Genomic DNA, 15410 nt, shown 5'->3' with positions numbered 1-15410 from the left:
GTCTTAGAATTCAAAGGAAAACAGAGTTTTCAACACCGAAATTGATGGAAGACTAGGAGATTTTGAGAAATGTTATTTTCTTTATACATTTATTACCAATTTTTGGAATAGCTATATATGGGGAAAATATGTTTTCACTCTACTTTATGTAGGGGACATTAAAGAGAAAACTCAGGAGACATTTGATATGTTAAGGTCATTAGAGGAAAAAAATTGCTCATTTCAGCTGGAGTCTCAAAATTTATGTCATGATGGGAGATTTAAAAATGTTGGCTCAGTAGAAATACAATTAAGTAAATGACCTAACTAGTCATATACATGTAGACTTATTATGAATACTATAAGAAAAATAAGCACATTACTAACTTGTAATAGTGTACCATGTTCAAGGTTTTATTTCAATTGATTATTTTGCTTTAAAATGTAACTGGTAAAAAAAAAATAAAACTGGTAACTGATAAATTATAATAAATATATTTTATTATTTATATTTATAAAATACAAATATATCATAAATAATATATATTTTATATAATATATTATATTGTAATAAAATATATTTTTGTCATCTATCAGGGCAAAATAAAATATATATTTGATTATTGGAGGCTATTTGAACCTGATATTAAAGAGAATTAAGAAGTTCAAAGAAATATATTGGGCAGCTCTGGTGGCTTAGCAGTTTAGTGCTGTCTTTGGCCCAGGGTGTGATCCTGGAAACCGAGGATCGAGTCCCACGTTGGGCTCCCTGCATAGAGCCAACTTCTCCCTCTGCCTGTGTCTCTGCCTCTCTCTCTCTCTCTCTCTCATGAATAAATAAATAAAATCTTAGAAAAAAAAGGATATATATGTATATATCTCAAGTTAGGTTAGAATTTTAATTTTAGTTTATGTAAACCTAATATTATTATTAAGGGTTCATCTCCTGCAGATAAAACAGCTATTATTTTTGCCATTTATGTCATGAATCAACGTTTATTAAGAATTTAGGCAACTCATTGAACTTGATCACCTGCCTTCATTTTTAACTTGAGAATGATAAATATTTATAGCACATAACTAACTACCCCAAAAGAAATTTCAATATTCGGAGATGTTGCAAGAAATTTAATAATTGCTACAAATATTTTTTTCCCTCATGGAAAAGTTCAAGCTTAAGATGTGCTGCTTACTGCCTTTATAAGCTGTTACAATTATATACAGCAGTAATCTTTCCTTGTTCTTTGTTTTCTTCCTGCTATAATTTTAAGTTTTACAAGTAATCATATTTTCTTGTTTAAGCCTTTGAAATAAAGAGTATGGGGTGAGGAATTTTTAGTTGGAGCCAGCTTTTGATTTTAAAGAGAAAGTAACTATTTAGGAAATACCAAAATTGTACCTATTTCCCTTAATTGGGAGATTTAAAAATTAATAGGAAATTTCAGATGTTTACATTGTTTAGGAAAGATGTTTGTATATGAAGCCTTATCTGTTTTTTTGTTTTTCTTTCCAAAGTCATTTCAATTCATATCTAGTATATTTACCACCCAGTCACATTAATTGTAGTCATAACAGATAAGGAACAAGGTAATCAATCTTAACATGATTATAGCAGATTATTTCGCTAGGTAGCTCTTCCCCCCCACCCCCCGGAAATTTATTATATTCTGTGATTCAATAATTTGTCTTCTAATGTAGTCTCTCAAGTCAGGGAGATTTGTGGGTCATGAAAGGAAGTACGTTTGCATATAATTTTTCATAATGTCTATTCAGAGTGACATTTTATAAGACTCTTTCATGGAAGTCAAGGGCATTTGTGATAAAGTTACTGGAAGAAAATTATTTTATGTAATTAAAGAATTAAATATTTGTGTCTGCATAACAATACATCAGTGTTCTGGGAAAGATTATCTAGTATTAATTATGTACTTAACATATTGTCTAGCACCTAATTGTTCAATATTTACATCTTGGATAACCAAAAACTATGTGTGGATGAACTTTCCCAATATAAGAATCCCGTTTGTCCTAAAAAAGGGCTCATTGGAATACAATTTATATACCAATATACCCTTATTAGTATTTTTATCCTTAAATCTATATCTACATATGAAATCCATATGTACCAAGAAAAGGCTGGCATAAAAAACTTCAAAATTAGCTGACAGCCAACCCAGTCTGACAAGCTAACTACTTCTTTTAATAAAACATAAAATAATGCAGTGGTATTCATTATAAAAAATAAAATAGACAAAAATGTAGCCTGAATTCCCAGGAGACATTATCTCTTTCAATTAAAAACATGTTGATTGATTAAGGAGTTAACAAAGCTCATATTTATATAAACTTCCAGCATTAACACTTTTAAATTGGTCTTGACATTGATTTGCTAAGATTTTTTTTTTCTCCATACACTTAGGACAAACTTCAAGTGAGAGAATCATTGTGAAAGTACTTAAAATTATTTGTGTTGCACAACAAAGTCTGTTATTCATTTTCCTTATTAATAATATTAAATGTATATGGAAGAACACTTGATCCATGGAGCTTACATGTGGCCACTTTGGGTTGACCATAGTCCAGTTCAAGGAGTCTATAGATATTCCAGTAGAATGATAAAACAACCGAGTCTATTTTCCCAATGATTTTAAACTATTCCCTGAGAATAAGCCAGCCATTTTTGTGTTTTAGATGTGGGACTTGCCATCAAGTTTCATTTGAACAAAGAGCTTATGGCTGAAAAGTTAGAAAATGATTGCCTTAGAACCTCTAACTCTTTTTATCTGCAATAATATTCTTCATGCAGCAGCCAGTGTGATCCTCTTAAAAAGTAGTTTTAGATTAGGTAATACTCCTTTTCAGAGCTTTGCAGTGGCTTCCTACCTCAGTCAAATAAAATCCAGTCTTTACCAAGAGCTACAAATGCCCATAGGATCTGCCACACTCACCACCATACCTCCCTTTTGCCTCCTACCCTACCAACCACTCCCCGCCTTGCTTATTCTTTGCTAGGTAAGCCTCCTTGCTACTCCTTCATGCCAAGCAAGCTCTGCTATCAGACCTTACCCTCCCGCCCCCCTTCTTGGAATGTTCTCTCAGGTATCATCGTGGTTCATGCCTTCAATGTTTACTCAGATGAATTCCTACCAAGGGCAGGCCTGATTACATTATGTCAAATGGTACCCCATTTCCATGGTATGGAAACCCTTTGTTTCAATATTCTGTCCTGTTTTACTGCTTGCAATGTATTTTATCTGAAATACTGCATATTTGTTGCTGGCCTATTTCTGTCTGCCACAATAAGAATGTAAGCTTCATGAGATCAGGACTTGATATTGTTCTCTGTTAGATCTCTAAAGCCTAGAGCATAACTGGCATATGGCAGGTGCCCTGATTGGAATTTATCCATGGGCTCACTGGCAAGAGTTCCGCTAGCTTGTCAGTCTGCTGCCCCCCGGCCTTTTTTTTTTTTTAATGGGGGCAATTGATACAATGATATTTTGATTTAGCAGTTTTCTCATCTAGTCAACTAAACTACTGACTCAAGGCTGGAAGTTGTTGACTCCGGCGCTTTCATGATAAAATTCTAGAATACTAAAGCATCTATGGTTTCAAAGATCAATGAGGTTTTCTTGCAGTGTGATTTACAGCTAAGGTATAAGGAATATATAGGGAAAATAGAGCTTGCTTACACAGTATAAATTATGATTCAGCTCTATTAATTTCCCCAGGATTTCACAGACATAATCATGAAATGGTTCTTATTTTTATCCATGTCTGAAAAAGAAAAAAAATTACGCGTCCAAATGGAGCATAATTCTGCCTGTAAGTGTTACATGAGAGGTTCTTGCAAACTTGAGAAACAGACTCTCAGCTCTGTGTCTTGTTTGTTAAAAATCACAGAGCTCTCTCCATGTCACTCTTTGACAAATCTAAGACCTTAGAGAAAAATTCCAGGCCATTCTGTTGTATTTCCTTATACCATTTTTATGTGAGTAGTAAACTCCTATAGATCATTTTGTGTTTTCCCCTCAAACTTTGTGTTCTTTAGATTCACACTGCTGCCAAAATAATGTTTGTGTTGAGCAAAGAGAGTGAAGATGCTGTTTAGAGTAGTTTTTCAGGAAGACACAAGTGTTTCGTTGGAAAAAAGGATTAATTTTCTAACTTGTAGATGATACTTGCACAGCAAGTGGCTAAAGCTTATGAAAGAGACGTGTCGCAGAAGTGTGCTTACTTGACAGGATTCCTGGCAGCATCTGGATCTTGGGCTGTGACTGAGCCTATTGTTGTGTTTATCTGAGCATCTTCTCTTATTTGTAGGATGTAGGCCAGTTTGCTGAAGACGGGAGGCTCATCCACATCTTCCACCATAATTCTGACTGTAGCCGCATCTTTGAACGGACCCAGGTAGAGAAAGCGGGGTTCAACATGAGGATTGGAGGCTTCCACTTTGAGGGTGTACACTTTCTTCTTTTCAAAGTCTAAGAGCTTGAGGTGGGTAGGAGAAAGAGACATATTTGAAGCAACCAAGACACACAGAAAGACAACACATGAGCCATTTTTAGTGCAAATCACATGGGTAAATGAATATGACTGTATTGCTTAGAGACATCACCCCGTAGTGTGATATTGGGCAAAAGCATGGGAGTTCAGATACTACACCATCCTGATTAAAAATGTGGGCTGAAACTGTTGCCTTACAGGTGGGTGCAAGGGTGCAAGGTATCATGGACAAGGAAGGGAACCTGCAAGGGAATCTTGTAAGATCTCCTTTAAACATTTCTTTTTTAAAGATTTTATTTACCTATTCATGAGACAGAGGCAGAGACACAAGCAGAGGGAGAAGCAGGCTCCATGCGGGGAGCCCAACGCGGGACTCGATCCTGTGTCTCCAGGATCACACCCTGGGCTGAAGGTGGCGCTAAACCGCTGAGTCACCAGGGCTGCCCTTAAGATCTCCTTTAAAAGGTTCTTGTAGGGATGCCTGGGTGGCTCAGTGGCCTTCGGCTCAGGGCATGATCCTGGGGTCCTGGGATCAAGGCCTGCATCAGGCTCCCTGCATGGAGCCTGCTTCTCCCTCTGCCTGTGTCTCTGCCTCTCTCTGTATCTCTCATAAGTAAATAAATAAAATCTTAAAAAAAAAAAAGTTCTTGTATTTGGAGGGAGCCATGTCAGGGGCAAGTTGGCAGATACATAGTATGTTATTCTGTGTCATATGCTGTCATATCTGGCTGTAATTGAACACTTAATGAGTGTTTAAAAATTTGCTAGCATATGGACCCCACCCCGGATCATTAAACTAAAATATCTGCAGTGGGGGTGGAAATCTATACCTTCAAATACCTCCCTGAATGATTCTGATGCACACCCAAAATAGAGAACCACGTGTTTGTACCATGACCCCCTCTTCCTCATTGAGATAAAATAGATTTAATATGGTTTTGGTTTTTTGTGGGGTTTTTTTTGCATGTGCATGAGTTGATAAAATATTCCAAATGATATCCTGATAAGGGCATTGGGCTAATTACTTGCCAACGAAAGTAATGATCATTGCTGTCAGAGGTCTTTAGGAAAAGTATCTCTACTTCTGGAGACATAGTGAACCCAAATGCTTATTGCTGACTTTTAGTTTTAGATGATGATATGACAAGGCTCACTAGAAACACAATTAATCAAGGCATTAGTGAATGTGATTTAGTCGGCTAGGCAAAATTTCAGTTTGAATCTGATAAGGCACTAAGAAAATTAAAAAGGTTAATGCACACTAATGGGCTTCCTAATTATATTATAGTATAAAACATTGGTCTGAATGTCGCTTAAACATGTTTTATTGTGTTTCCAGGTATTGAGACATGTAATCCAAAGCTTAAGAGGAAAGAATTTTCTTGTTATTTATGTCCACCTATGCTTATATTTACCAGCAAAGATAACAGTGTGTTAAAGGAGAGAGAAAATATTATACCACACATGATAACAGTGCAGGGATTAAAAAAAGTGACCAAAATTAATATATTTTTATATTGAATAAATATTTATATTGAAGCACACAGTTTATTGGTTTTAAATTTTTTTCACACTTCTGTGTACTGCTCCGTGGTGCTAGATAAATTTGAGGAGTAAATAGTGAATGAGTACATAGGGCAAAAATTGGAATTCAGAAATTAAACAAAAATTATTATTGTTGTTCTAAAAAGTAGCTACAGAGCTCATTGGAAATTTGTGTTAATTTATTTTTGTGGTCTTTTTATAGCCTCTCTCTTTCTAATTCAGGCCATCTTTATCACTGCTTGTGTTACTCTCTTCATTCAAAGCATGTAGCAGGATTTATAACTATACATTTGTTTGTTTATTTGTTTCCTTGTCTCTTTCTGCCTTAGATTGGCAGCTCTGCGAAACCAGAGACCATTCTGCTGAAGGTACCATTGTACCTCCAGCATCTAAAATAGTGCCTGGCACACTGTTCATTTATTATTCATTGACAATATTTATTTTATGTACTTTAATATGTATTATTTATATCATTTATTTATACTTATTAGAAGGTTCTTAACATTTATTAAAAGTATGAAATTAATGAATGCATCAGATTCTCAAGGACTTCTAAAAGCCAACCATTAGACTTGGTGTTTAAAAAAAAAAAAATTAGTAACAGAAGAACCTAGAGGAATGTTCATGTGAGGTGTAATTGCCCCACTTACTCGGGGGGGGGGGGGCAGAGAAAAGAGAATGTCTCATTTGCATGGTATTTAGCAAACAGCATTACCTTTTTGACAGTAATAACCCCTTCCTGGGTTTCCTGGTCGGTGATGACATCAAACATGTCCAGCCCCTCTCCCTCTGTAATGCTGTACTCAATTTCAGCATTTTCTCCCATGTCAGCGTCGCTGGCTTTGATCCTGCCAATTGGTGTACCCGGTGGAGAAGACTCGGGGGTCTTAAACTGGTATGTACCTATTAATCACCAGACAGATACAAGTCAAGCACAGATGAAGGATACTCGATCATAATAAAGACAAAACCTATTTTCTAACAGTTCTTGCAGACATTACTGGGATGCAGGCAGATTGGTACTTTCCTCACAATAATTAATGGTGCTCTAGCCTCCTTACATCCTTACTTTCATGATTGTTCAGAATATTTCTTCTGTCATGACCTGTCTCTTTGCAAATGGAGAACACTTTTCTTGTCCTGTAAATAGGCCTGCAGGTTCACGGTGTGATGGCAGGAGAGACTAAGCGGCTAGAGGGGGGTGCAGAAGGTTTCAAAGCCCCCGTTAACTCATCTAGCAGAAAGAATGGGGAAGAATTTAACCTGACCTGTGACTGAGCCAATTACGAGATAGTTCTTAAAAGGGTTCTTTGTGTCATTGCTAATAACAACTGAAGGTGAAAATAAATGACAGAGATCTGGAGGGTGTAACCAAGTACTGTCTCTCTCATAGAGGGAGCTGGTCTGGCTGTAGTTAGGGATACAGATAGAGGCATGGAGAGAGAAAGCTCCTAATTGTTTCCTTACTAATCCTTTCTTTTACATTTCAATACAGTATTTTTTCTATGCGTAGGTTTCTCCCATTCTTGTATCTGTACTGCTGATTTGAAACCTGTATTTTGTAGATGTGCATTTTTCCTTTTTTTATGATGCACATTTTTCTGATGTCCTCATGTTGCAAAATGAGTTTAAGGAGACTGTGTGTGGGTTTCAATTTATATATGCCAGACCAGCATGTACTTAGGACAAAAGAGAGAGAGAGAGAGAGAAGAACAAAATTATTTTGGAAAAGACATAGACTATGACGCCACTAGAATATAGTCATGCAGTAGTGTTAATCCATTCAGTAAGTGTAGGGCTCATCCTTGGCAAAATGATAACACAAGCCAAGGTTTTCCTCTAGAGTGACTCCCTTCTGCACATTATTCAGCAATGATCTCGGGCTCTCCAAGGAGAGGAAAGTGAGGGACAGTCCTGTGGTTTTCTAGGTGGTGGCGAATACTTTTGTTATCCTCCCCCAGGGCATTCCCATGTTGGAAAGGAGGTTCGTGGGCAAACCTGATATTGTCATTTCAGGCCTCTGGGGGTGGGGCTGGGAATTTTAGGGCCTGTAAATTCTTTCTCCTACCCATTTAATCAGCTTGATATTCTGTTTTTTGCATTTCACTGTGACTAAGTGCTTGAAAAAAACTAAAGAAAATTCAACAATTTCATGTTGATCCATGTGTATCTCCATTATAAAAGAAGCCCCTGTTAGCTGACCAACTTTAAAGAAATGCCTTGATTGGGTAAGTGGGCTTTCTTTTTAATGGTGGGCAGCTATTTTCTCCTGGAAGACAGGATTCAGCTAGTTTTCTTAGATCACGGTCAGAAATGAATTTTGTTCCTGGAAGAGATATTATATTACAACCAGTACCCACTTGAAGTGCTCTCTATGAAGGGCTCTAGTATACTGCTTGATACAAAGTGGGCATTTAAGAATGTTGTTTTTCCTTCTTTTTTTTCTACGTAGTCATGAGAGTTAATGATTTTAGAGATGACTTTTTATATCTCAATTAACCATAATGTAGAAAACTATTTATGATTACAAATGGATTAAGTACATGACTATTTCCCCAGTTGTATTTTTAGAAACAGTAAAATGATAAATCCTTCCCTTATAAAACTTTGTGAGGATTTAAAAGACATTACAGGACTGATTAAATTCACAAAACATAAAGTCAGTTTTTTTCTAACCAATAACAGCACGCTTGTGTACATATATTCTGCGCAAGCAAATTTATGTCTGTGGTAGTCTTTTTAATAAGGAAAAATAAAACAATTGTGTTGCCTTTACAACAATAACCATAACAGAAATTGCCCATCTAATAAAGGTATGGTTCTTACTATGGTCACCAATATTGATAATTAATAACAATGGAAAATAAATATCATTCTTAACGTTAGAGTTTTACAAAAGTGCACTGAAGAAGTTCATTCAATCAAATGTTCCTACTCTGGGGAAACCGGGGAGGGTTGTCGTTGACGTCAGTCAGAGTGATGTTCACTGTGGTGGTCCCCGATAATCCCCCCATCTGGCCACCCATATCCTTGGCTTGAATCACCACTTGGTACTGCTCCCTGTTTTCTCGATCCATGTTGAGCAAAGCTGTCTTGATGATGCCTATAGATGTGAAATTCAGAAGTAGAAAGGGATGTATTAAAAATACTTTATCAAATTATTTATTTATACAAACATGGTTTGATTGTAGATAGCCTTCATGCTGAAGGAAATTACAACCACATGGGAGAGATAGTCTATTTAAAAAAAAAACAAAAAACACCTATCGTACAAGGAGAGTTAAGTGCAAGTCAATTCTACAATGGGATAGATTGTAGGTAGTACAAATATCATGTGTTATAACAGAGCAAAATGTAACTTGGCATGTGGTACAATGTTATCCTCCTATAGCTGCTTGATAAAAGACATTTAAATGTACCACGAGGAAATTGTTATGCCATTTCTTTGAACTGAGCTTGAGTTTTGCTTTATCGAATCAGCTAATTGCTCATCAACTATACCAACCGTAATGAATGTTGGGAGGATTTTCTTTTTCTTTTTTTTGGGGGGGAGGATTTTCTAAACTACAAAACTATGGTCTTTAGAAAACACAGCATCAGTTCTCCCACAGTTATCATCCTGTATGATCCTAGAGAACTTAAGTTTTCCTAAAGCTGATGTGAGCATTAGTTCAACTGGTCCCAGCAGTGACCAATGTTCTTATGTTGGGTTACATTTATCTCTGTTGTCAGGTAGTTATAAAATAAGTAGTTGAAAGAACTTCTCAAAGTTTGCCTAATCTCTATGTAGGCTTTATACTTAAATTAACAACATTCTTTCAAAAATCTTTATAGGCTTTAAAGTCTTTGAAGGCTTTAAAGGCTTTATAACCTTCTCTGGTAGCACATTCCAGTGCTTAACAACTAATGAAGCTGAAAATATCTTTTTTTTTTTTTTTTAAATTTTAAACATGAGTAGACAACAGGTTAATCTTATTCCTGTAGTCCTGGCTTCAGTGACCATGCAGCTGCACCCCCCTTCTCCAAGGACAGTACTTCTCCATTTAAACACAGGAGATTCCCCTTAGCCTTTTGTCCTTTACATTGGATATTTCTAATTTTTCATCCTTATTGTTTATCAACTCAACATTTTCTTTTTCCTTAGGCTTCTTTCCAAGTTCATTGCACCTCTTAACACATCGATTTCCAACTGGATGTAGTAATCTAGAAAAATTTTGATTTCTACTAACAGTAATGGATACTTGAAAAATGTACAAAAGGAACCCGACTCCTATTATGGTAGCAAAAATATATGTAGCATTTACTGTACAGCACAGGCAATATTTCCTAAGAAACAATTCATCATAAGATAATATGCCGCTCTGTGGAGAAAATGCAGAAAAATGAGATGTTTAAAAAAAGGAATCCATTAAGGAAACCATTTTGTTGATTAGGATGGTATCAGTGAGGATGAGCTAGACAATGTCATAACAAACCATGCAAAATCTTAACACAGCTAACATTAATTTTTTGTTCATGCTCTGAGTACACCAGCAAGAAGCTCTGCTAAGGATAACAGACATCCAGGCTGGAGACCAGTGTCAACATTGGTTTCCATTCATGATCTCTGTGGCAGGAGGATAGGAATGTGGATTGTGCACCAGGTCTAAAAGTTCTGCTTGGGAGTGACTTGAAATACTGCCCAAACAAATCTCGCAGCCATATCTAGCTTCAGAGGAGGAAAAAGAGATACCAAATAACTAGAAAAAGAGGAATTGGAATATTTGTAAATAGCCCTAATGGCTATCAGAAGGGATTGGTCTTTAACCTCAGCCCAAACCAGAAGGCAAAAGAACATTGTAGAAGTTTTTCTGAATCTACCCTATATAAACAAAATGGATGAAACATCTATTGTCAGATTTCTTGGTTGAAATTATGTAGATATCATGTTTATAAGTATATTGTTGATATCTGGCAGATGACTAAGAAAATTTAATTACACTGACTTTTTAAATTAAGAAATATGCCAGCTCAGCTGAACATGTTGATTAACATTATAGATTGTAAACAGAAGATAAAAAAGGAAATCTAACCTGTTTCTGATTCAACTGAAAAATAGGGCTGCCCCTGTAGGATACTATACACAACTTTAGCACTGTTCCCATAAGTTGGATCATCAGCATCAGTTGCAGTGACTTGGACAACAAATGTGCCTGTAATGACAGAAACATGAATTGAAAATGAATTAAGGGTTCGTATGGATCCTTGATGCATAGCCAGAAAGAGAAAGCATGATCTTACTTTTGTACAAAACTCTCACGGCAAGGGAATGGAGAACTTCAGGACAGTATTAGGTTAAATAGCCTTGGATTTCTCTGAAGGAGTGTGATCAACATTTCTAAATGTTGTAAAGGTTAAGTTAAAGAGAAGCATGGGGATGGTCATGACCTTGGGTGGAACCAATACCAATCAATCTCCAAAGGATGAGATTCGATTGGATTCTTGGTACAGTCATCTTTGGAAGTTATCCAGACCTAGTCAGTCAGCATCTTGCATTACTTTGTCTATAGGGATTACTTTTGGGGTTCTTCAATCAGGAAGCCACTTGTTGGGAATTCTGTGTCATAGGTGCTTTTTCTCCTATACTGTAATGTGCTGATCTAGACCCTGTCAGTGCAGCAGCTATTTTGTGACCTCTGAGATGCCTGCCTGAGGACAAAGCTGAGTAACAAGAATGCTTTTCTAAAATACCATAGCCTTTGTGCTTTTTTTTTTTTCTGGAATTACAGTTTACAGATGCGAATGCTCTAGTATTCTAATTTAATCCAACACTATCTCTTTTAAGGTTACTTAAAATTTCAGAGGAATAGTTGAACCCAAACCAAACCATGTCTGAAGCCCACTTTGCTTTTGACTTAAGTATGACTTAAGTCAATAAATACTTGTATTTGTTTAAACTAGTTTATTTGGGTTTTCTGTTACTTGCAAATAAAAGTACCCACTGATAATTCTAGGAGATTGAAAGACCTTAAACCTTAAAAGAGATAGTGTTGGATTAAATTAGAATACTAGAGCATTCGCATCTGTAAACTGTAATTCCAGAAAAAAAAAAAAAAAAGCACAAAGGCTATGTATTTTAGAAAAGCATTCTTGTTTTAAGGACCATTGTCACCTAATGATCATCAAGATATTCGTAACCCCCATGAGATTCCACACAAGTTTGTATGTGCATGCTTACATGTATATTTCATTGAAGAGGAGATCTATAGATGTTACCTGATTCTCATGGGGATCTGTAACTTCCAAAAAGGGTAAGACCCTCTGATGAAGATCATTTCATGGCTGACTTTCGATATTCATATCAGAGAAACAATAAGTTTACTGTTGGAGGTCTCTGGTCCATGGAAAGGGCAGGGAAGGTACAATCAGGGAATATGGAAGTTTTACATTGCTTTTGTAATAGCTAAACAATCCCATTTGTTGGGCAAGTATATTGTGCTGTGTTAGGGTTGGATGCTCTGGGTTTAGCATGTTGATGCATGAGATAGACCACCCATCCTTGTAATATGGGAAGGAAGGTGGGGAGAATGAAAGCATTTATATGATTTTAGAGCAAGAGCTAAGAGTAGAAATGAACAAACACCCACATTCTTATTTGACATCAATATTAAGTTTGAATGCTTTAGAATATGATTGTCTGGATTTTAAGCCCCTGTTAGTTGCCAGATATTATACTGGGGGCTCTGCACCTGTTTTCTCATTTCATCTTCATGATAATCCTTAGGTGTTGACCTTTATTATTTTTGTACATATGGAACTGAAGGATCGGAGACATCGCGTTGCTGCTTATTAGTAGAGTTTCAAACTCAGGTCTGTTTAACATCAAAGTGCATTTATACCACCCTGCTGCTGTCCCCCAGTCATGATGTCATTTCTTAAAGATGGCTTTTTATATCATAATAATGACGTTAATTTATGGTAATGGTTAATATGAATATAACTGTGCCTGTGTGCAAATTAGAAAGACTTTCCTTCCTCAAGACACGTTAATTCTAGCTACCCCAAATATTTGTAATACATACTTAATTCTATAATGGCTTCAAAAGTGAATGACACCCCCATAGTTGTGCAGGGACACCTTGCACATCAAGTTTTGTTTTCTAGAAACTGTTTTTCTGGGTGGTGCTGACAATGAGACTATCTTCCATTAATGCTTCCTGCCTTTTACCGCATAGAGGAAAAATACTTTTTTCCTAACAAATCTTCCTTTTAAAATCTTCCTTTTAAAAGAGTTCTAATCCCTCTTTTTTGCTTTGCTGATGGTTTGTGGTTTTTCTGAAAATACAGAGTGGCTTTAATAATGAGATGAGCAACTTCTTGATGAGAAAGATTTAGAGGGTTTACAATAATTTCCATGGATTAGGTTTTTCCAAGTCTTGGAACTGTGACCCAAAACGCCTGATATCTGACTCATAGAATTATAGAAAAGTTATTATTATGTAATTTAGCCCTTCTGAGTTTGATACTGAATGAAAATAAAAATAACTCTTGGTTCAAGTAGCTTAAAATTTATCACTGTCTCCCATGAAGTATTTTAATGTGGCTAAGACTGATGTCAGTAGGATTTTTTAAAATTTAAATTCTGTTGACCTCCCAATTTAAGCAAATTAGAGGCAAACTTTATTAACTTTGAAATTGGTAGAACTGTGCACAAAATATTAATTCACTGTATTAATGTCATGAAAAAATCTTTTAATATCCATCACTTAATAAAGGATATATCCCCTAGACATCATCATCTGCACATTGTTTATGGATTTTTAAAAAAAATTTTCTTTGGGGCTCTTTCTCAAATACATAGTTAATTAAAGCAACTGTCATTACTCTTGAGTCTGGATTGTAAATTAGGCTTTTGTTTTACACTGGGGAGATCTTCACCTCAGGCCCAGTACCAATATGTGCTAAGAGAGGTGGAGAGGGCTGCTGTCTCTCAGCGTGAGGAGCAGAGTGGGCACTTGGGGGGTAGGAAGTGGATGAGGTGATGTCTCTTTCTTCCTCCTGTTCTTGCCTGCCATTTTTCATCCCTTTATCATTAGAGGAAATGCTATTTTCTTAAAGATAATGATAAAATGAGACTAAAGTAACATTAGGAAACGCAGGTGCACTTACAAAAAGGTCATAAAGGAATTGTTTGAAATATGATAGTTTTAGAATTTAGCATCTAAATTCACGCAGCTCAGCAAATTTCACTCATAGGATATCCCTTATTCAGTTGATGTACTAGAGGAGAAACATTGTGTGGTTGAAATTGCATCTCACTCACCAACATCAGACATTTCGGGAACAGTGGCTGTGTAAACATCCTTGGTAAATATTGGTTCATTGTCATTGATGTCATGGATCTTGATGATGAATTCGGATTCAGGCTCCACGGGTCTCCCTGTCCTTCTGTTTATAGCTTGAGCTCGAAGGATGTAAACAGGTTTTTCTTCCCTGTCCAGCCTCTTGGTGGCCTGTATATCCCCTGTGTTTTCATTGATAATGAAGAGATCTCCTGCTCCATCTCCTGAAAGGATATATTTAAGTGATCCATCTCCTCTATCCTGGTCTGAATGTAACTAGTGTAGAAAAAAAAAATTAAAGAAAGTAAAAGTCAAGCATGTGATTCTAAACTGTTTGTCTTTATGATGCTTGCTATGTCAACTTTCATTCAATCCTTTCTGAGGGATACAGGTTTGGAGGTTTTCTTTTTTCCTTTTACTGTTTAATTAAGTCCTCAATAGTAATGCCATTCATTAAAGAATATGTTTCCTTACAATTATAGAAATTTCCAGAACTGGAACAGAGCTTATAGAAAATGCAGTAATCTTTGTTTTGAAGAAGGGAATTCTAAAGGCCAGAGTAATAGCAATTGACCCAAGGACATATTAGCCTGGTTGGAACAAAACTTTTTTCACTATATTCTTATTTTCATGACAGCATTCAGATTCTACAAGTACACTCTCCTCCTCACTTTTATGTATCTGGACATACGAGAGCAGCGATACGCTCTTGAGGAAAGGATTTTGATTTCTGAAACAGAGACCTGAGTACATTCTGCCTCTATATATTCCTATCTTGGTGAATTTAGGGAAGCTACTCAGTCTCTTTGAGTCTTTCTTATATGATGGGAGTTTATAATCACTTTTCTGGGAAGATATGATATTTATTTAATTATGTATGAAATTCAACTCAAAGCACTTGAGAAACATCTTAAGTGTTGCCATGAACAGTGCTTTGAAAATCCCTTGACTAGGTAATTTACAAGGTCACTTTGAACAAGAACATTTAATACTCAGAATTTCATTTAATATAGGTGAGGATATTCTAAAAAGTGGAGCCAGACTAAAATGGAATAGTCT

General features: G+C 36.1%; 1 protein-coding gene across 4 annotated transcripts in view; it reads right to left on the bottom strand.

The window, feature by feature from the left end:
- Positions 1 to 15410, bottom strand: part of CDH6 (cadherin 6) — a 56006-nt gene that overhangs the window by 16867 nt on the left and 23729 nt on the right. For all 4 annotated transcript variants that reach the window (XR_005986825.1, XR_005986827.1, XR_005986826.1 and 1 more), the window contains exons 2-6: positions 14333 to 14627; positions 11103 to 11222; positions 8966 to 9133; positions 6746 to 6933; positions 4217 to 4470 (exon numbers count right to left, since the gene is read on the bottom strand). Coding sequence is in view for 1 of the 4 variants with exons in the window: in XM_041748910.1 (XP_041604844.1) it covers positions 4217 to 4470; positions 6746 to 6933; positions 8966 to 9133; positions 11103 to 11222; positions 14333 to 14627 (1025 nt within the window). In the remaining 3 variants the exon portion in view is untranslated. The remainder of the gene's footprint in view (positions 1 to 4216; positions 4471 to 6745; positions 6934 to 8965; positions 9134 to 11102; positions 11223 to 14332; positions 14628 to 15410) is intronic.

Source organism: Vulpes lagopus, chromosome 3, assembly GCF_018345385.1.
Source record: "Vulpes lagopus strain Blue_001 chromosome 3, ASM1834538v1, whole genome shotgun sequence".
In the NCBI taxonomy this organism is placed as follows: domain Eukaryota; kingdom Metazoa; phylum Chordata; class Mammalia; order Carnivora; family Canidae; genus Vulpes; species Vulpes lagopus.
Note: the sequence above shows the minus strand (reverse complement) of the source record. Positions and strands in the feature narration are given on the sequence as shown.